Source organism: Anguilla anguilla, chromosome 7, assembly GCF_013347855.1.
Source record: "Anguilla anguilla isolate fAngAng1 chromosome 7, fAngAng1.pri, whole genome shotgun sequence".
Taxonomy (NCBI): Eukaryota; Metazoa; Chordata; class Actinopteri; order Anguilliformes; family Anguillidae; genus Anguilla; species Anguilla anguilla.
The window spans coordinates 25,304,946-25,327,310 of record NC_049207.1 but is presented as its reverse complement, the minus strand read 5'-3'; the positions used below and the strand labels follow the sequence as shown (position 1 = coordinate 25,327,310).

The 22,365-nt window shown below is 42.5% G+C and overlaps 1 protein-coding gene across 7 annotated transcripts in view; it reads right to left on the bottom strand.

The window, feature by feature from the left end:
* The window catches only part of LOC118231501 (nuclear factor 1 B-type), a 143,976-nt gene extending 142,302 nt beyond the window's left edge, over nucleotides 1–1,674 (bottom strand). For 3 of the 7 annotated variants that reach the window (XM_035425326.1, XM_035425338.1, XM_035425336.1), the window contains exon 1: nucleotides 1,403–1,673. In XM_035425326.1, coding sequence (XP_035281217.1) covers nucleotides 1,403–1,498 — 96 coding nt within the window. In that variant the 5' untranslated portion in view covers nucleotides 1,499–1,673. Of the gene's footprint in view, nucleotides 1–1,402 lie in introns of all 7 variants that reach the window. The other 4 variants (XM_035425327.1, XM_035425330.1, XM_035425329.1 and 1 more) reach the window with 3 other exon arrangements.
* Between the last annotated feature and the right edge of the window lie 20,691 nt (nucleotides 1,675–22,365).

The following is a 22,365-nucleotide window of genomic DNA, read 5'->3' as shown; positions in this document are numbered from 1 at the left end:
AAACAATGACCCAGACCAAAGGACAGAAGACAAGGGCACAAGGGCAGCGGACCCCCCACAACTGAAGACAGAAGAGAGTTCGGAATCATAATTAGAAACGTCAGCCAGCGGACGGACGGACGGACGCACCCCTCGTTCCACGCCGGACGCGAGGTGCGAGGCAGCGGCCGAACGCCGTCGCCGAGCGACAGACCCACTTTTACAGTTCTCCAGTTGTCCAGTTTCCAGGAGAGTTTTTCAGCTTCTGAGTCCTATGTCTGACTGTGAGGAAAATGTGGGGGGGGGGGGGGGGAATTAGAGGGGCGGCAGGGATACCCCAGTCTGCCCTGCAAATCCGGCCTTTTTAAAAAACACAGCTCGTAGCCACAAGAGTACGAGGAGGGGCAGTAAATTAATTGGGGGGGGCGGGGGGGTTAAGGCCAGCCGTAGGTGTCCAGCCATAGCAATGCAGTTCAATTATATATATATATATATATATATATATATATATACATATAGAAAAAACATTACCACAGGACACTATCAGCGATGGCTTAACTTGCTACATGTACCCCACTGGCAGGGGGGTGCACTGAAGTGAAGGAGCAGGAGTGGCGAGGCAACATGCTGCTGATTAAGGAGCAGCGACCCAACTGTCACACCACAGAGCCTCCTTCCTCACAGGGGACCCGTCCTGTCTGTGGAGACACCTCCCTGCAGCCCGACCGCGACAGGAGCAGCACTACAGCGGTACCATTTCGGCTCAAAGTCACAGCCCGTCAGCCAAAAAAGCAGAGCGACACAACCCCAACCCCCCCTTCAACCCCCCCCCTTCAACCCCCCCCCCCCCCCCCGCAAAAAAAAGACTGAAACTCTCTTACCCAGACCTATTCTACTTAGCGACAGGGTCTCCGAAAAACCAGCCTCATGCCAAGCTTCGGGCAGGGGTGGGGTGGGCAGGAGGGGGGGGGGGGGAACTGTAAAATTAGCATTTTGTTGATCAAAATGGAGTGGCACCATACCCACAGTTCACAGCGCCCAGGGTCTCTGTCCCATCGCCTCAGAAACAAAAGCCCATTCTGGTGCCAGGAGAGGAGAAAGCGTCTCCTTTAGCCCCGGCTTTCATTAGAAAAAACAAACAAAACCCAGCAAAAGACAAAAAAGAACAGCGAGGGAGTGAGGTTTCTCACAAAGCGAAAATTCACACGCACACACACACACGTTAAAAAAACAAAAAGAAAAAAAAACAAACCGCGCTCGTTGAAACTTTCCAACACGTGCATCTGGGGCAACGAAGGAGGAGTTAAGTTTCAAAAAAAAAAAAAAAAGGAAAAGAAAAAAGCCCAACCAAAAAAAAAAAAAAAAAAATGAAAGAGAGAAAGAAAGTGAAAAAGAAAAAAAAAAAAAAACACGTCAAACTTACCATCCACCACGTCCTGGCTGACATGTCGTAGCAGAGCTGCCATTTTATGGAGCCGTCGGCCGCGGTCCCTGCCATGCCTCTGTCAGCGGCTCTCATCAGACGCAGCCCAACGGAAGATAAGACACCTAATCAGGGAAGCATCGGGCTCCGCGGCATGCTGAGCTACATGTAGGCCAATCCTTATCACGCTGCATCATGGGAAATAATCTCTCGCACTACCAATGACTCCAACCTCGCCGGTGCAATGACAAGGATCAGCCGTCTTACCGAACCCCCCCACCCCCCCCCCCCCCACCCCCCCACCACACACACACACACACACACACACACAAACCCCCCTCCCTACATCCCACACAGCCCCCCCCCCCCCCCCCCCCTTTTCGACCCAGCTTTATTTTTAAGGAACAGTTGACAAACGCAGTGGCAAACATGGCTCTTTTGTGGAGCAGAGGGAAGTGCAGAAAGTCTCCGGCGAGGGGGCGGGCTCGCTTGCCAGAGTGGAAGCAAGGCTGGCGAAAGTTTATTTGCATTCTTGTCTGTTGTATATTGTTCAACTGGATCCGTGCGCTGCCCCCCACCCCCCATCCCCACCCCCACCCCCTCCCCCTCCCCCCGGCCCAAAAAAAACCCCCTCACCCCCTCCAAAAAAAAAAAAAACTTCCATGCAGATGAGGAGAGGCCCAAATAGCGAGGAATTAATATCTCCAAACAAAAGCCATGCGAGTCCGATGGCGGTCGGCGGGCTCGGTTCAGATGTCAGGGAGCGCGCTCGCCCGGAGCGGAACACACAGGTAGCCGCGGCAGCGGCAGCTGGACCCGACCGCGCAACCGTCGCCGGGGGCAACCTCCAGCTCATATGGAACCGGTTTAGCCGGGCCATCGAGAAACGAGCTTTTTTGAAAACGAGAGAAAGATTACAAAAATAAATGAATAAATAAACGAATGAAATAAATAAACGAATGGAAATTTTTTTTTTAACGTTTAAAATAAATAATCAGAACGAAATACCGAATCCACAGAGAAGCCTGAGGCAAGGAACGCTGAAGAGGTGGGGACCCGTGTTGCGTTTCTGAACCACACAGGGAAAGCTATGCTGTGGCTCATGCAATGCACAATGCCCTGTAAGACTTGAGCTGTACATTGCTGCTTAGTCACTGAAACAGCCTTGCTGAGCAACTTAAATACCTGTGTCAGTCCTTTGCCACTTTCTGCATTCCCAGGTAGGGGATTTTTTTGTCGTTGCTTGTCGCTGTATTCTAGATTTATGGTTTCTTTTGTTTTAATGTGAATGCTCTCATAATGCGGTGGTTCTTATCCATGAAAGATACACAGGCAACTCTTTTTTATTTAAATGCCAGTGTTCGTACGATCAAGATTTTTACTTTTTAAAAACTGTGAAAAAAGTGTAAATTTAACAATAAAATGATACTACATTTTCAAGGCCTCATTTAATTTGCTTGAATTGCTGTGTCATTATGTGCTAAAAATTGTATGTATATATGTAAATATATATTGGACATGAAGATACTAAACAATAATACTTGTACAATCACAAATGTAATATGTCACATTTAAGACATATTTGCAAAGTATTATGAAGGCTAGGTCTTGTTGCATACTGAACAATGATGTAAAAAAAAGCGTTAGTTCAAAGGCAGTTTTGTTTTATTGCATTGCTAAGGAGCAAAATGACACTAGAGTCGGCGTGATTGACAGCAACAACTCTCACAATCAGATCAAGAGAGGAGACAGCTTCTCTCTTTACCCAAAACGTGGGCTGAAAGACTCCATGTTCGGGAAACATTTCCATAGTTGTTACTTTGCGCCTTAATTCGACCACCGTGCGAAGTCTGGCCTTTAATTAAGTCCCAGCACAAGGAGACTGCCAGACCTTTATGCCGTGCTTGGTCCACACAGACAATGAGCTTTTTTGTTCAGGCCGCAGATGAATATGTGAAGACAAGCTGATGTAAAGAGGAGTGGGGGGCGGGGGATCTTAGACAGGGTTGCTTTCCTTAGGAGATAACATCATGATAAAATTCAAGTGCAGAGCACAATACATTATGGGGTTTTCGAAGTCTATGTTCACAAAGCAGTAGGCCACCTCTCCAATGTCAAGGTTTCAGCACATCAGTGTCAAAACACAGGCACGTTTATGTCATAAGAGTGCGATAAAATCTGCTGAACATTTATTTTTATTTCATTTATCGTTTAGGGTGGAAGCAATTGAGCTATTAATATTTATGCCAAATAAATCATAGAGGCGTTGAAGACGCATGGTCGTGTTTGACACGGTGGATCAAAGACAGACCTGTTTTTGGCAAATGTGCCATCCAGCGCTTTATGCCCCAGAGAGGTGAACCGAACGCAGAGCTGACTGGCACATACTGCAGCCGAGGCTACAAGGGCTCTCCTTCTACTGTTCCCACTCACAGTCTAGATCTGCTCAACGACCGGCAATAAAGTGTGCATGAGATGGTTTGTAAAAATAAATTAAAAATTAAAAAAAACTTCATATAATGAGGACAGAAGATTATGAAATTTTGCTATTTTAGAAATCTTAGTGTAATATCCTAAGGACAGATAAAGACTTGAAAGCATCGAAAGTCATTGAAAACGGGGAGATTCTAGTTCATTTTCCTTGAACAGTTCCATTGAAGATTTTAATTCCCAAATAATAATAATAATAATAATAATAATAATAATAATAATATTTACAAAATTGAAAATTGACATTAGCTTTAAACATCTTTCTTGCTTTGCTGATAACTTTATCGCCTCTTCCTGAACTGGCGCCCGTGAGCTGAACACAAAAAGCAGGTCTTTGTTTAAAAATTGTGGAGAAGCAAAGTCGACTAGGAGGACGATTTTGCAAAGATGGAACAGAGGAAAAACAATATGGGAGAAGGCTCTTCCTAGGAAATGTCATATTTAATCTCTCCCACTTTCTGAACAATACAACAAATGCACAATCAAAGAGAATCCTGGAGTCTCCAAAGACAATTCAAATAATATTCATATATTTATCAGATGAACTCTTATTTAAACAATGTACATTTGTGAATAGCATTAACCTAGGACAGGTGTTTGAAATCACTAATAGAAATACAGATAGATAACGTCCCAACCAAAATTTGTCACATGGTTCTGCTTGTACTCAGAAAACTATTATAGTGTTGTGAAACTATTACATACAGACAAGAAAGTGTACATTTCAATGAAATATCATTTTGGAAATGCCCTGTAAAATAAAAAATACAGGATTTTTTTATTTCCTTTGTGCATTCACATCATGAAAAAAAAATTCATCCTTTCTTCAACTATGACAACACCCATTCAAAAGTGTAGTTTCCCCTTCTACACAAGACAGAGTCTCACTTTTTGTTTAAAAAGTGCCTGACAGCACATTATATCACAATATAAGTAATCATTCTAGTCTTTACCAGTGACAACCTGGGCTAGCTTTAATGCTAAAGTATTTAAGAGGCTTTGGGTGAGCCAGAATGATAAAATGTCTTTCCTATTATAAAATACATTATGCCAGGTGCACAGACAAGTAAAAGCAGAAATTCTATCAAATAAAACTAAACTCCAAGATACATAATCACCCATCCAAAAACTCTACTTCAGTGTATAATTCCAAATTGTGACCTGAAATATGAATAATTCCAGAATATGCTATATGTATATATAGCCAGAATATGTATGTTTACATTTATGTACATATACTGTATATGAGAATATTTTTGAAATTTTGGTAAGGCTGATGACAGGTATGGGGACATTTCAGGGATTTGTGATCAAGAAAATACACTTCAAGTAACTCCAAAGCAGCTTGTAAAATGATATTTATGTTTCCAGAGGTAGTACATATGATCAGATCAATTTTATAGCATTTATTCACAATTGGTTTTTATATCATGTCGATACATTTCCTTGAGTGCAGTGGTCTCAGGTTGCATATGGCAAAGGAAATGGTTCCAATTTAAAATAAAATTAATGTTGAACATTAATAACAATATTATACATCATACACATATATACTTTAAATCCTCTAGAGGCATAGCATTTCTACACAAGTTGCGCTGGAGCTTCTTGAAGTGCATTTTCTTGCCTTAAACCACAAATCTTCAAATGCCCTCTGCCTGTCATTGAAAGCCAGCAGGTCATCAGAACCTTAAAAAAAAATCCTGTCACGCAGAAACTGTCTGGGCCAATCAAAAGCATACACTTAAGCGAACATAATCATAATAAATATAATAAACCCGCAGAAAAGGAACTATCCCTTTAAAGTATAATGTATGCAGAGCTGGTTTTTGCATCTTTATAAATATACAAACATGAATATGTTTACTGTTTAGATGATTTCACACTTCGCAAAATCTGTAAACAAAAGCTCAGATAAACCACAATTCACTCAGGGTATGTGCTAATTATCACAAGGCTTTTGTTTTTCTTTTCTATTTGAGAGAGTGCCACAGAGCAGCCAACTCAGCAGATGAACCTGGAGTAATATTTTAACAGTCGGGACATGTGAAAGCACAGAATGACCTTTTCTGGCTGCCATAACATGGTCAGGTCTTTACGAGGAACAAAGCTTCGGTCTTGCAGTCCTGAAGTGCCCAGGATCGCATTAACAGCCTATAACAGCAATTAGAGCGTTACGGCTGACGCAGCTTTTAAAACGTTCAAAGAACAATGGCATGACAAATACGTTTTTTTTAAAGGCTGTGTTTTTGGATCAAGGAGAGATGGAATGTGTTTGAATTCAACATCCATTAAAAAAAAAAATCTTATAAAATGCATCGGTTTCCCCCACAAAGCACTGTTTGCAGCATTACAAAAGAGAGCCTGAATGGCTGCCCACTAATTGTCCACCCATCTGTGTAAAAATAAATAACTGCCTTGTGCAACTCATCCTACCTATTTCAAACCATGTCTTCTAATGACTAGCATATGTGTAGCCACTCAAATCCCCACATTAACCAATATCATAAGGCTAGTAATCCTAGCCATGGGACAAAAACTCACAAACACAAATGAGATGATACTGAGGTTAAGCAAAAAAAGACACCTATATTGCAGAGATAACACATAATGAATCACATAAGGTCTCCCTCTAGGGTTGGGAGGACAGTAAGACTGTTTCCTTTGGTTGGGGGATGGGCTTGTGTCTCTGTGCTTAATTGTATCTCTCATCATGACCTGTAGGAGGCAGACCTGCACTCATTATCCAAGGAAGAGTAATTAGCCACTGAAAAAACTGTTGGTTCAGGGCACCCATTGTTGCCGGTATTCATTTTTGATGGGTACCACTTGCTTAAATGATTACTTCATTTAAAGGTAGCCTTTAAGATGAACACTGCCTGTTGAGCAAATGTCAAAATTTAGACATATAGAAGGGTGGACAGTTTGATATAAACGGACAAGGTTAACCCCAAAAAGGTCAGGTTTTACCCGAATATAGCCTGGCAATGACCTAGTCAGCAAGACAATTATCACTTTTCAACCAAATGTAGGCATGTTTTCACCTTAACGCCTTTCAAGAACTTCACAAACTTTTCACCACGAAACTGTGCACTGGGTGAGATTTCTTCTTTAGTCATGCTTGCTAAACGAATGGGCAACTGGGCCTGTGCAGATTTTTTTTTTACAAAGCCATGAGCATGCTGGGATGTTGTTTGTTTGACTACAGGAACTACACCTGTGTGGAAGCACCTGCTTCAAATATACTTTGCATCCCTCGTTTACTCAAGTGTTTCCTTTGATTTTGGCGGTTACCTGTATGCCATTTTCCTGTTTGTCAAAGGTCCAAAGATTGAGTAAAGCAGGTTGATTACACAGTTCAATTACCTCACCTGGTTTATGGGTCTGAATTGGTTTGCTGAATTTTAGATGAAGACAAAAACCAGAAGGGGCTATGGCTATTCAGGACCAGGGTTGGGGATCTAGCAGACCCTGAGGGTCTCCAGGACCAAGGTTGGGGACCCCAGCAGAACCTCTGGCACTCCAGGACAGGGGTTGAGGACTGTTGTCTCTGCTCATTTTGAGGTCCAGGTTAAAGACCTACCAGAAGACAGCTAGAATGTTCTGCAGTGTACATTCGAGTCATTAAGCTCTTGATTGGACACCCTTTGGGTGTTGGAGACCAGGCGTGACACCATGCTAGATACTCTCCAAACCAGGGGTCACTAGGGCGGGCAGTGTGACCTTCCCTGCCCGCACATGTCCAAATGTTCACCCAGGGGCCGTGGAACCTTGGAAGTGGGACAGGGGGCAGTATTAGGGGACTGACGAACATGCTGTGCAAAACCCGAAAAGAGCTTGCCAGGCTAAGACGGGTCTGCCACCATTAGCAGAAGGTAGCGACCATCCCCTCTGACACCTAAAATATTGAAACCATCACCCAGCATATGTCGGAGAGCAAGCTGCCTCCGTCGATGTCCAAATCTCCAGCGGACCCAGCCTTTCGCTGGTGCGCGTGCATGGTAGCGGCAGGCTGCTAAATCGCGGCATCTTCCAAGCGCGAATCCTTTGTTCGGCCAACCGCAAAGGCAAAGCGTGATGTCTGGTGTCTCCATACGCACTCATATGGGGAAGACTGATACTGAGGAAGATAAGGACTTAATTCACTCATTTACCACAAAGGATGGATTCCTCTGATTCTGAATATCCACAAAGGTTCAGCAATTGTAAGTTGGACATTAAAATAGTAGAATAATTCAAATGGAAATATTAATATTTTTTATTCAGTGTTTTTTTTTTTCTTATATGTTATCATTTGTTGCTTTAGGCCCTGAGAAAACTATCAATTTTATTTCAAAATTAAAATGTGGATTATAGTAGTAATATACAGGATGTCTTTTGTCTTTTAGGCTTGTAAATTCTAAGCAATAAGGAAAGCATATCTCATCACTAAACTTTCCAGTATTAGCACCCATATCGCACGCAATCAGAATACAGTGCATGCTTTATTTTTTGTTTTTCAGAAACAATCAAAGTCATGTTCTTGGCATTTACAAGTTTACAAATGAACCCGACTTCCTGACATGAATGTCGAAGCTGTGAATGAAGGCAGCTTTGTCAATTGTTTTGTACGTTCAGAACAAGTGGAGACTTTTTTGTGCGACCTATTATTTAAAAAAGCAAAAAGCAGAAAAGACCCCCTTTTCTACCATTCCACATTCCGGCCCTCCACCTCCTCAGATTACGTCTGTTTAGGCAGCTGGCTCCTTTTTTCCTCTCTCTCTCCCTTTTTCTGTGAATTGTGGGATTGTGTGAGAACCCTTCTGCGGTAAATATGAATAAGGCGGAGAGTCCGTGTGACATGGGCCATTCAGCAGACATGGCAGAAGCTTCCAGAATAATGGCCGCAGTGTTTCCAGCCCTTTGCCCTCACCCATTTACTTCCTCCATTCGCTTTTCAACCATTTACACAAACTGTGTTATTTTAACTGAACACAGTGTGGGTAACATGGTGACATGTGACATAACACACTAATAAGCCACATTCTGCGGTTGCTTAACGTATGGTTGCTTGTATTTCTTGCTGTGTCTCTCAGTCAGATATGACAGATAAGGCCTAATGTCCTCTTGTGGCCCAGAAGCTAAAAGTTCAAGCATTTTATAACATTTTTTGACATAATACAAGTGTCTTGGATGACAATAACATGTTTCAGTGAAAATAAATATTAATCAAAAAAAGATTTTTTTTTATTGAATTCTCCTTGTAGTGTATGTTTCAGCATGGTAGAGCATATGTTTTTTTTTTTATTGTTTTTTTTTTTTTTTTAATTAAGACAATATCTAAGGATTGCCTGGATTCCCTCACCTTAACCCTGAAGAAAAATGGGTGAGGGTATTACTGCCCCCTTTGTGGCAAAATATGTCATGACATGACAATAAAGTATCCTTTAATCTCACTATTGTAACCAATCAAATGTTAAATCTTATTTTATTTGTGTATATCAACTCTATGGTTTAGGCAGTATTTCTTCATTACTTTCATGCCAATAAAGCTTGTTGAATTGAAGTGAAATGACTCATGTCCGCTACAGGGGAAAAAAACAAATTGTCAGGTCTTAGGAGGCTATTAGACAACATTAGATATTTGTCAACTGCAAGCATGTGAGTGAATCCCAGGTATCGGTAAATCAGGGGCTTGTTCTTATGCTGGTTCTCTCAGCTAAAATGTTTTCTGAGTCAGGTATGGCGTTAATTCAGTTTCAGATCAGTCAATTCATGGATTCAGGAACATTCAGTGTGAATGAACTGAAATGAAAATCCTAGCAAGAACAAAATGTTCAATTAATGAATTGAATCAAATCAACGAAAATTACATTTATTGAGACCGGCCCTAGTTGAAGTGACGTAACGTTTGCATACTTTACATGTTCCTCCTCCCCTTACTTTCTGGACCCTGTAACAGTGATAACAGTGAGTCCAGTGGAGGCCCTTAGGAGGCCCCTTCCCATCTGTCACTAGGAGCTCCTCAGGGCTCCACTCAAACCTCATTGACTTTGAACCAAAAAACGGAAATTTGTCATGATAGGATTAGGATTAACTTCTCTCCTTTATTACAGGTTTAATTGGATTTATTATTTTTTTTCCTGTCCATTCAGTTTCAGTGAGTGGTTGGGAAAAATCAATAAAATGATCAATATTGCATAGACCAGGAAGTTGTGAATTATACCAGCCTGCCTGCTTCTGGGATGGGAAGCTATCGAGCTAAACGCTGCAGCTATCGAGCTAAATGCTGCAGACGCTGGCCCCAGGCTCCACGCCTCAAACTCCAGGGGCGGAAATAAAACACCTCACTGTTTTAATCAGATTGACAGGACCAGCCGCTTCTTCTTCTTCATCATCATCATCATTGTCATCATCTGTGCATGAAGCCAGAAGACATACATCAGCAACTCCACTGTGCAAACCATTTAATGTTCGCGCAAATTCATGTTTACTGCAGACACAAACGGATTTGCTTCCATTATTCCACGGTCTTGCTTCTGTCATGTTAAAAAAAATTCTAATTATATGTGACCAATACCTATGTAAATATAAATGTATGGTCCAGAGGGTTAACATTATTGCAATTTCCAAAGGAGATTATTGCAATATTAAACTTTGGACTTGTACTGGGATACTGTTGATGTTTTGGTATTGTTTATTTAATGTTGTAGCTGTCAGTGTCAATTTTTTACAGTAAATCTATCACACAAATTTACCATATAACACAATAAGCACATTTAGATATTTCACTAGAAAATCATTCCCTCAGAGTTGTTTTGTTTCTTGGTCCCGTACCCATTAAGAACACTCAAATAGGCTTGGACCCCTAAGGAGAAATTCAAAGCCCTTCCGACAATTAAAAAGAAAATATTCTCAATGTCAATTAGCTATATGAGGTTTGTAATACCAGACTAGGTGAGCTCTGAATTGGATTTGGACTATACTTTGATTCAATACCCAGCATCTAAAATCATAATTATAATAGGCATGCAGAACATGATTTAATTACTGATATTATGATCAGTTGTTTTCCTGCCAGTTCTTTTCCTCTCTCCTTTGTTTAGCCAGATGTCCCTTCAAATGGCAGAAAAACAGGTGGACATGTGTTAGTGTAATGATCTATTTTACAAAGCAGGACCAGGCATTTCTTTGTCATAAATGTAAATGTGTGACTAAGCTGATTGATCCTGACTTGATTTATGGACACAGGACACTGGTGCATCTCTGCATTGTTTGAAATCACACATGAGGCCATTGTACTGAGTACTTGTACCTTTTTTATATTGTTTCTGTGGTGGGTTTTGAACTCTATAGCCACACTCTGTAAGATATACTAATTGGACCACAAATGATAACCTGTTACTTTTTTTTGGCTAAAGAGGACATCTGCTTATGAACAATGAGGAAAATGAGAGGGATTAATTAATTAGTCAGATTGTGCTGTTCAGTATATTAAAAAAACATAAAACATTAGCATTACAGTACTTCCTGCTACATCACACAGAGAAATGCACTGTATGTTGAAATTTCAACAAATAGTTTTCAGCGAATTTAAATTGTTTTCATTTGATAAATTTATGGACAAAAATGGTTATCCCTGAATATGTTATGTATTAAAATCATCACAGTTACAATGTAATAATATACTGTAATGCCATAACAGATAAACCCTTCTGTAAAGTAGGTTTGATGATTTGTTTGAGAGAGTAAAAGATCCAGCAGTAAGTCATTATATGCATGTACAGCTGAGTAATGAATTCCTCACCTGCCGACAAGCAGTAGAAGACATTCTTTAAAAAATAAAATAAAATAAAAAAAACTGAATTTTGTAGCAATGCTACCTGGAATCAGAATAGTTTTTGTTTAGTCCTCATTGCTCATTTGAAAAAAAAAAAACTGATGACAGCCAATTCAGATAAATTACACTTTACTGGGTCTGGCACCATGACAACTGCACAAGTTTCATACAAAGAATGGAACATTCTGGACCGTATGCATGCCAAATATATGATTACAGCTCTTCAACAACCAAGAGACTGACTCAGCAAAAAAGACAGGTATTTTTGGCTTTAATTAGCCAAGTAATTAGGGACTTTTGTTATACGTTCTTGAGGCGGTCACTTAATGCAGCAAGAGCTGTTTTCATGTGGATTTGTATTTTCCAGCCATTCGCAGAAAAATGAGTGAGAGTAAATGAGGAAGCAGTCCTCTCTGGGCTGTCTTAGACAAGACAAGATGTGAGTTTGAGCTTCTGTAACAAAACCTCCAGCAACACTGAGGGAAACCAGGACCAAATCTTTGTAAACTAATGGATGCAAAAATTCTGATGGGATCGAAGGGCAACAGCATCTGGACCGGAGCCATAGAGCCATGGTTACGGCTCATCTTGGCATCACCACGACAACCACGGCCGCTCCATTCGCACGCCCTTTACTCAGTCCACCATTTTCAACTTTTGCCCTGGAGACACATACTTTTTTTTGTGGCAACTCCTATTTGGAATTGCAGCATCTCAAATTAGAGAGTATCGCCTCAAATATTAAGCAGAACGTACCCTTTGGTGATGGTAGACCGGAATCTTAAAACAGTATCAGCTTGAGCTTAATTTATTTTATTTTATGTTTTTAACTGGGGACAAGGTTGCACACAGTCATGGTGGTTACAGACTCAAATCCATGATGAGGCACTGCCCTTGAGCAAGGTACTTAACCCAAACTGAACTCAAGCTTCATTTCAAACTGTAATACATGGCCTGTCCTGTATTTTTTAAACATCATTTTAAGGTACTCTGGTTAAGGGCATCTTTTCAGCAAATAAATTAGTGTCATGTATGTTACATTACATTACATTCATTTAGCAGATGCTCTTATCCAGAGTGACCGGATGTATGAGAAACATAAGAGCTTTCACCTAATTAATATGAGCAATAGTGCCAATATAATTATGAGTAAGTCAATCAATGGATGGCAGTTGAAATGGACACATTCAACTGCCATGGGTGAGAATAGAAGGAGTGAGAAATGAAGGTTTAATGGAAGAGATGCAAGATCTTATTAGTAAAGGCTCAAATATGTCACTAGATCTTATGTAAGGAAGAGCATATTGGTTGCTTAATGGGTTTTGTGATTCTACTTCATGTCCCATTATATTTTGGATTACCTATTACGATTACTATTACCTATTTCATCACCCAGTGGATCACTGAATCTGTCAAGTGCCTACAGTAGCGAAATATCCACATTTAGCAGATGCTTACTGACATCTTAAGAAGAGACCAAATGGCTCCTCAGTTTTTTTTGTGCATTATTTATTTTTCTGATGCGCTGGCATGAAAGTGGGCTCGCAGAAGGAACATCAGTCCACTACCATCTGTCCAGTGTACCATCCTTTGGTTCAAAAGGCACCGGGTTCAAAAAGGGAGAAGTGGACACAGCGCCAACTCTCGTACTAAGATCGCCGACCAAAAAAAAAAAAAACGTTCAAAGCACCGGCACCAGACTGCAGGCTCGATCCAGAGGTATATACCGTCTCCCAGAGCAAGCCACCCTGCCCAAGAGGCTGAGTTGCAGCTAGTCAGCCTCTCTCCCCCCTCCTTCCATGAACTGTTCTTTATTCACCCGCCCCTCCTCCTCCTCCACCCCGCCACGGTCACAAAGACATCTCCCAGCCACCATCACCGGAGCCTCAGTATCAGGCTCGCTAGCGAGGGCCGGCACATAAGAGCTCTTTTGTTGCGTTGACTGGAGGGACATTGTGTAAAAAAAAAAAAAACACAGGGCCTGCTCAGAGATGAAAGGCTAGCCTCTCCTCTCATCTAAGCTAAGTTTATCCTCCCTGAACTCTCTCTTTTATACTCCCCCTACAAAGGGATGGCTTTAAGATATAAATCGCAGACACTTATCAAAATGTCCATCACTGGAGAGGGATTTAGATTCCGCGATGCGAAAAGTCGGTTAACCCCGGAGATTCCGGAACGTTGGGGAGGTTCGTCCTGTGTGTGGCGTTCTCACGCTTTCATCCCTGTTCCAAACCCCGAAAAACATTTTAAAAACAGTGAAAAGTGCTGTAGTCATGGCAGTCGACTCAGGTGAACAGTACGCTGTTCTTAATTTAAGTATGTATGTGCTGGTCTGTAACAGTTAGGTTTCTCAAACAGAAATGATTTATTTTATTAAACTGTACTCTGCATTTCATAATTCTACTTCTCTCATCTCCGTTTATTTTTTTCATTTTTACTAAGAGTCAACAGGTTCATTTCTGACAGGAAACTTGCAGGGTGGCTTGCAATCTGATTCCAAACACTTAAAGGCTATCATGTGGTCTGTTCAGAACCCTAACTGCTGTAAAGGGCCAATGGAATATTGAGCTGCTCAGGACTCAGGTAACACAGATTCGTGTGTAACAGAACAACACGGAGACCGGTGAAGTGGAACCAAACTGGGTAGGAGTCATGCACCTGTGTGGGGGAACAGGTTATTCTGAGCTGTGTACTAGCACACAAGTACACTGACCGCCTTTTCATCCAATAGGAATGTGGCTGTTGAGGTGGAAAGGTGTAATTTACACAGGTTGGTGCTGATTGGACCTGAGTCAAATTATTACCTAAAATCGTAAAATCACCAGCACAATTATTTCACATTTGCTGATGGTTTTAAAAGAAACATACATTTTCACCAATATTCAAAATAAATTCCCTCTTTCGTATCATTGCATATTTTTGGCTCTTAAACATGTTCAGCTGACTCATATCAGGGATTTACAGTTTTCAAACTCTACCAACATCAAAAATATTTCTGACTTGTATTTTACCCAGGTCTGTCACCGTCACATTTTATGTGTGGACATAAATTGAGGAACATACCACAATTAAGGACTAGATCCAGCTGCCCAGACTTAGCTTATACCTACAGGATGAAACATAATATAGTACATATTTCTTTTCATTTGCTACAACATTTTTATCTGGCTTTGAAACAGCCATGGCCATGACAGATCTCCTGAGGGCTTTGCTGAGGAAGGGTCTGTACAATCCAGTAAATAAATTAATTTCCCTAATCCCATCACTCCATTTCTGACAGACGTAATACCTAATAATACCTATAAAAACAAATCGCAAAACATCTGCAGTTATTTTATATGTCCAAATAATATGTGCTTTCTTTCCTTGCACATATTGTTGAATGTAATAGTCAAATAAACAAACCAAACAAGGAAGCTGTTTTCTTCAAATGTATTCATTCCTTCCTCCACAAGGTCAGCAGGTCAACATAAGCTGCAAGGCAACAAATTCACGGGACACTCTTGCCAGGGGTTGTATTTATTCATTTGACATATTTAATAGTTTTTTGACTTGTGTTGATATGTACAATAAAGGATAGCCTATGTGACCAGTAATTTGCTTTTTTTTTTTAATTGACCATTGGCTTTTCCAAACAAAGCAGGATTGTACAGTACACCGTACTACATTGTCACGCATATGGGGACATATTACTGCATAACCCATTAACACTACTTCAGAAGGACATGAGAAGTGAAGAAGTGGCCGGAGATCAGCGGTGTCTCCCTGTCCTGGAGCAGCTGGCCGATGGAAGCGCTCCCCTTCCCTCTCCCTCTCTCCTGTTTGCTCAGCTGGACGTCCGCAGGGCCCGACGCACTCCTCGCTGGCCCCAGCAGGCTCGCGTAATTACTTTACCCTGGGATAACCGAACAGCCCCGAGCAACCTCCCCTCCGCGCACACACTCTCCCCCTCTCGCTCTCCTTCTCCTCTTCACCGCGAGAAGAAATCGTTGCGCGAGCGGAGAGAGCGCTATGGACACGCGAATCGACGTTCGCTACCGTCACGCGCAACTAGGGACGCGAGCGAGGAAGAGAACGAAGAACGAGAACTCCACAGAGGCTCATGTTTTCCACGGACGCTCAGTCACAGAGAAGAACCGTTTCGTTTAATTCGATACTCATTAAAAAAGTAGAGCCGCCATTGTTAAACAGTAATGCTCTGTTGCCATGTCACTCCAACGCACTGTGTGCACGTATTGGAAATAAGAATGGTCCGGAGTAATGCACGGGTCATGGACAGCAGATGTGCGTGAGGTTCGCATAACTCCCGGTAGTTTAACAGCAAGTGAAAGAAGAGTGACTTAGACCTTTAATAAGCTGCAGCTGGTATGCATATTATACTACATATTCAGCACGCTGCATGTTCTCCAGAGAAATTTGCACTGCGTAAAAACTTGTATGCACTCAGTAACCCTCCGATGCATAGCTGGTGGTTTTTTTGTTTTAATCACAATAAATAAAGGAAAACATCTTGCTCGCAGGTAAAACAGGAATACAGATTGGTATAAGTTACCATAGTCTATTGAAGTATTTAGGATATTTGCAGTTCTCATTTGTTTACTTTATTTTCGAAATGATGGCTATTTCACCACTGAATTGAATCCTGGCCTCCAGGTCCACTGTGTTGTGCCTCTATTGCTGTGCCACTTGGCAAAATGAATGTGTCAATGTACGACTGTGACCATTGCCAAATACAAAAGGTGTAACACGCTTAATAAGGGGAAATGTCAAGGTCATGGCAAAGACTAACGTTAGGCTTTCCAGCACTCCAGAGACCATGTTCCTAATCTGTGTTCATCACGCGTGCCTTTTTCAGTTGTGGATAAACAGAGCTTTTGCATTTAGGGGTGTCCTGTGAGCCCTGAAATCCAAGGCTGGCAGCATAGCCAGGCAACGCCACCTTGGCCATCTCACCCTCATGGCAACACACGCGCACACGCACGCGCACACACACACGCACACACACACAATAAACCCCATCAAGTGCTGGGTGTGGAGAACTGGACACACAAGCGCACAGAAAACACACCTGGGCACACAGAGCACTCCACCACCTCAGTGCCCAGTGCCAACCCTGAGCATTGCACTCCACGCCTGGCATTCTCACATATTACCTAGTGAAACCCAAGATTAAGCCCATACACATATACACATAGAGGCACAGGCGCACATACACACACACACACACACACAGACACATGCATATGTGCATACACAAACACGCACACACACCACACAAACAGACACAGACACATGCGCACGTACATACAGACACACACACACACACACACACACACACATAGGTGAGATGAGCCAGCCCATGGGTTAAACAGGCTCTGGCAGCAGTTTGTGTCGCTGACAGCCAGGGGAGATGGGGCGGCTCCAGAGAGGCTCCCCTCTGATCCAGACACGCGCAAAGCACTCGGGGAGAGAGGTGTCAGCGTCGGAGGACAGCTAAACACTTCCCAGCACGGGAGCTGAAAAGAACGGGCCTGAGGACAGGGTTTCGGGGAAGGGCATTGGGGTGATGAGAGATTCGGCCAATCGTGGTTCACCGGGGGATGGCGGTGGCGCCAGACTCCGTCCCCGAGGTCTCGGCTCGTTTCACACCCTTCTCTGGCCCTTTCCCCCCCGATTACCCCACCCTGGAGGACCTATACAGCCCACCCCTCCCCCTCCCCCTTTCTGCCAGCACTCTGGAGGAATCCAAGCGGACTCTCACCCAATCTGGACACCTGGTCTCCTGGCCCCTCTGCTGGTGGATACGCTCCCTTGTGCAACACCAGGCCTGGGGAACTCGCCAGCATCGGTTCCCCCCCACCCACCCCTCTGCACAGGTCGGGCAGCCCCCGGGCCTGTCCGGATCAGGCCCCGGTGATCCCCCACAATGCCGAGCGGGAGACGGTAGGACGCATTAGGAGCGAGCCGACCGTGAAGGACTAGCTGGAGGGGGGGGGGGGGGGGAGTGGTGGGCAAGCAGAGCAGAACGGGCAGATGAGGCCTCGAGTGTGGCTGCGGAGACAGGAGGAGGCTTCCGGAGCTTTCCGCCAGGGTTCCCCTCTCTCTCCTTTAAGGAGATAAACGTGTGGCTCAGGGCGCATCTTCGGTGCACGCATCGGCACGACGTGGGGGCCCAGCACGGCAAGCGTGCGCTTAATTAGCTGAACGCGGTGCTGGGGGGAGGTAATTGGACCTTCACAGTCCGATTCACAGGCACAGTACTCACACCGCCCTCCCCCAACATAAAGGCCACACAGGCATGGAGGAGGAGGAAACCCACCAGGGATTGACAAAAGGACACTAAAACTGTTTGCTAGAAATGACAAAAAAAACCTATGAACTACATTGTGTCTATGAACTACAATCAAAATGGTGGCGTCGGTTGCCATGCAGGTGGTTCAGGGGCATAAAACCAAAAAAAAAATAAAATGAGGTCTGCAATTATCAATGGTGGGGTCAGAAAGCAGGAGCTCTGGAGGACGGTTTGAGGTTTAATGGAGCTCTGAAAACTAAGAGAGGAGACGGGGTTTTCCACGCGAAATCAGACGACCGCGGTGGGGGGAAAAAAAATAAACAGAGTGGAAAGAGCCGTAACGGATTTGTTTGCGTAAGCTCTGTGCAAACACGCCCAGGCGGGATGACTGACCGGTGCCATTTCACCGCATGTGTGGACCATTAAGGCCTGTGAGGGGAATCCAGGCTTTATTAAAGAGAAATAAACCCAAGGCGGTCCCCAGAAACCAGGCCGGTTACGGGAATCTGACTCAGAAGGTCACTGCGAAAGAAGGCAAGGCAATGGCTCGTCCACAAACGGCATTCTAGAACCTTCTACGGGCCTGCCACGGAGTTACTACAGTTTACAGTCTGAGCGACCAATCCCATAGGATGGCACCGATTTGAGTGTGTCTTTACTGACGTCTATCTTCTACAGTGGTTGATCCCCATCTCCTTACTGGCACGGTCCCCGAATAAAAACAAATGAACCTGAAGGAAGTCTAAAAGAAACACAAACAAATGTGTGCTACCAAACTATTTATTTGAAAAATAAAAGCATAATAAATTAGTATTGAATATATAATCCCAGAATCACAATGTAAATAAAATAATTTAAACGGAAATCCCTTGCAAACATAAAAATAGAAAAAAAGGCAAAACCTGTACAAAATGTGATTAAAACAGAATTTACATAGCAAACAGTTCTTCGTTCTACGCACAGACGATGGGTAACAACACACAGTGGCATCTAGTTCATCTCAGTGAAAGCAACCTGTGAAAGTCTTTCAAATACAGACACCGCCCATCAGAGTGAATCCATGAATCCCCCGCTGGCTTATGAGAACAAAAACAAACGCACTGAGAGCTCGCTTCGATGCTCAAAACTGATTCATGGATTTACTCTTTGGATATACCGAGAATATATGACTTGCCAAGTTAGGTTGCTGTACATGTCAGTTTTTTAACACCCAAAGATGCTGCAAAATGCACTTTGATGGACCTCGCCAGGCTGTATGCATAAGTGTTGCCGACGGCCACCACCTTTATTGCTTTACAATGGACACGCATAAGCGTGAACCCCAATAATATACCCTTACTCTTTTCAATAATATATTTTTTTTATGGAAGGATAAATTCATCTGCCCACAGGTTTACGCACGTAGCGATCGCTCACAATACTGCAACCTGCAAAAGGACCTAAACTTTCTGAGGAACAGGGACAGGGACAGGCTACTTCCTGTTCCTTCTCCAGACCTGCCGATGACACGAGCCAACTGGCTAACAATTAGCAGCTATTATGACAATGATGAGCCTCATGATTGCAGATGTCTCGGTTCAAAAACGGGAGCGTTTCAGCACAACCCTACGTGGTTCAGAAAGCCTTCAAATCTCTTCACAATGAATATAATCATATAGGTAGTGTTACAGGTAAATCGCTATCCCACAAGAAGAACACAGCAGTAAGACCACTAACAAGCGTGTTTACCATATATATATCAATCATAAAAAGCACAGGAACACAGCCATAGGGTGAAGGACTTTGAAATGAGAGATTTAGGCAAACGCTGCTGTTACATAACCTGTACATTTAATAAATGCTAATAGACAAAGCTTAAATATGTGTAGATGTAAACATTGAACAAAATCAGTTTATAACTGTCGTAATCATCCATATATAAAGAGCAGAAAGTGATGATTTTACAGTGCATTCTATACATATAACTATGTCCCAGCTAATTGCAAATTAGATGCTTTTTTTCAGAATTGACATTATTGGAATATTTTAAATGTCCACAACAAATAATCCAGCCAATACTCATCTCTGAAAATACCAAAAAAGGTACTCTACGTCTACTGATAGCTTCCATTGTGCTACCACACAGACAGCTGGAGTGCTCGTTTAATTTAGATGAGACAGTGGAACCGGTTTGTTGTAAATGCCATTGTTCCACCCTCTTTATCAAAGTGCATCAGGAAAAGGAGGATTTTGCCAATGTAAGCGGTATTGGTGTTTTAGCATTTCGGAAAGCTCAAACACCTGACACCTCAGGGAAGACGCAACACAGAATCTTAAATTTACAGTATAAAATCTCACAGGGTGCAGTACTGCAGTGGCAGTCCAATGCCCAGCGGGCCCCCCGCCACAGACGCATCCAGACAGATACACCTCTACACACAACGTCCCCGCAATGCTGCCGTGGTCTCTTACTGCTGTGTAAACACGCACTGGCATTATGAGGACGTTATGTAATACTTTATCAGGGCATGTGAATGTAGAATTAATGCAGAATCAGGTTAGCAATCTGAAGTGCTTGTTAAACCACACCCTCCGTAGTCCAATACACCGACTCTGCCCAAGTACTGCAACGTGGTCTTTGGTTTGAGTGGCTGACGGTTTTGACATGCAGCAACTACAGATTCTAAAGAGGCACTTTAGACTACTTAGTGATTATGATCAGCATTGAATGACAATAAAAAAAAAAAACTAAGCAGGTAGGCGTGAACTTGAATGGTTTTGTGCGTCTTTCATGTTATGATGAAGGGCTTGTATCGGTAACATACATCTCATTGGTGAAATCAGATTACCAGTCAGGAAGGGGAAACACCATAGCTTTCGAACTGTCCATGAAAGCACTTCGTTTTTAAAAGGCTGCTCCTAACAACTTAAGCATATGTTTCTCTTTTCAAATTGCTTCATGTCTGCCTGTGACAGAGGAGATCAGACCTATAAAGAACACCGTCCCTCTCTCCCTCTCTGAGTGACTGAGCAACTGGCTCCCCTAAAGTGACAACAGCACCTCCGTTTCACCACTAGATGGCATTAATGAGGAGATTCACCAAAGCAGCAGTCCGAGTTACAGAATGCCTTGCCAATCAACAATCCTGAGAGTTACAAGGGAAAGATATTAATTTAAACAATGAACAATAAAGTATAGTCAGTTTTTTTTTTTCCTTTGAAAGAAAATGTTTGAAAAATTAAAACCAAGTGTTGCTGAACCCTGTTGAGACACTGCTACCCAGCCACAGCCATGGCAGAGACTGTGCACGTCAACATCACAAGCTTCTAAATGATACACATAAGCCTTTTAGCTTGATCTGTATAGCCAACAGTCAGTGATTTCTGACTGATTAAGGGCTGCTTTCTACAACAACACAAATCCACCATCCGCTGTGAACCACAGGGCCAGGCTGAGCAGACAGCAATGTACACCTGATTCTCCATACAATTTGCACCCAGTTCTCAACATACAGTACATTCAATGTTCAGCAGTAAACAGCAAAATGAGATAAACACGTCATCTGCCTGGGGGATGTGATTCTCTCAGACCATACCACAAATTCTAGTGTAAACATATAAAATAATAATAAAAAATATTACACAAAATACCTCAAGTAATTAAACAAAATACCTCAACAACACATAATTCCTTGGCCTGAATTATTTTAAGGGCCATAAAGGTGAATTTGACACCCTGTCCATGAACCTGAATTATACATTTAAAAATTTTAAAAGCATAGGCCTATTATAAAAAATGTGACACTGATAATACGTAAAATTCTTAAATCACCTAAATGTGTTTTTAGTTAAAATGATTTTAGTTAAAGGTGCAGTATGCAACTTTTCCCCAATGACATATAGCTCAATGGCCATGGTGAATCAGTAGGTAACAGGTAATGACACTGCGCGGGGAAAAATTCAGCGTCAGGCATATGTCCGCCTAATTTACATTTTAAATCCCGGGGTGTGCTTGCGGCCTCTTGAATTGCGCGAGCGCTCAAGATCAGCATAATCACAAAAGATGACAGAACAAGCCACCTGTTCCAATAGAGCCACCGTGCCAGAACCTCAGTGTCAGAGCAAAAGAAAAGGAGGTAGCTACATATGTATATATTATTTAGCTACCAACCCAGTTAGACATCCAAGTTAACGAGCTAGCTAATTTATTTACTTGGCAAACTTATCGAGCTACCTAATTTAGTTACTTGGCAAATTTAGCTGCAAACCTGGATTGAAAAGATAATATAATGGTCTCAGAAACTACCTTTACACATGAACTTTGGTTCAAGTCTTATATAATGTCTGATTGCAACTTCTCATTAGTGAAGTGAAATCTCATAATAA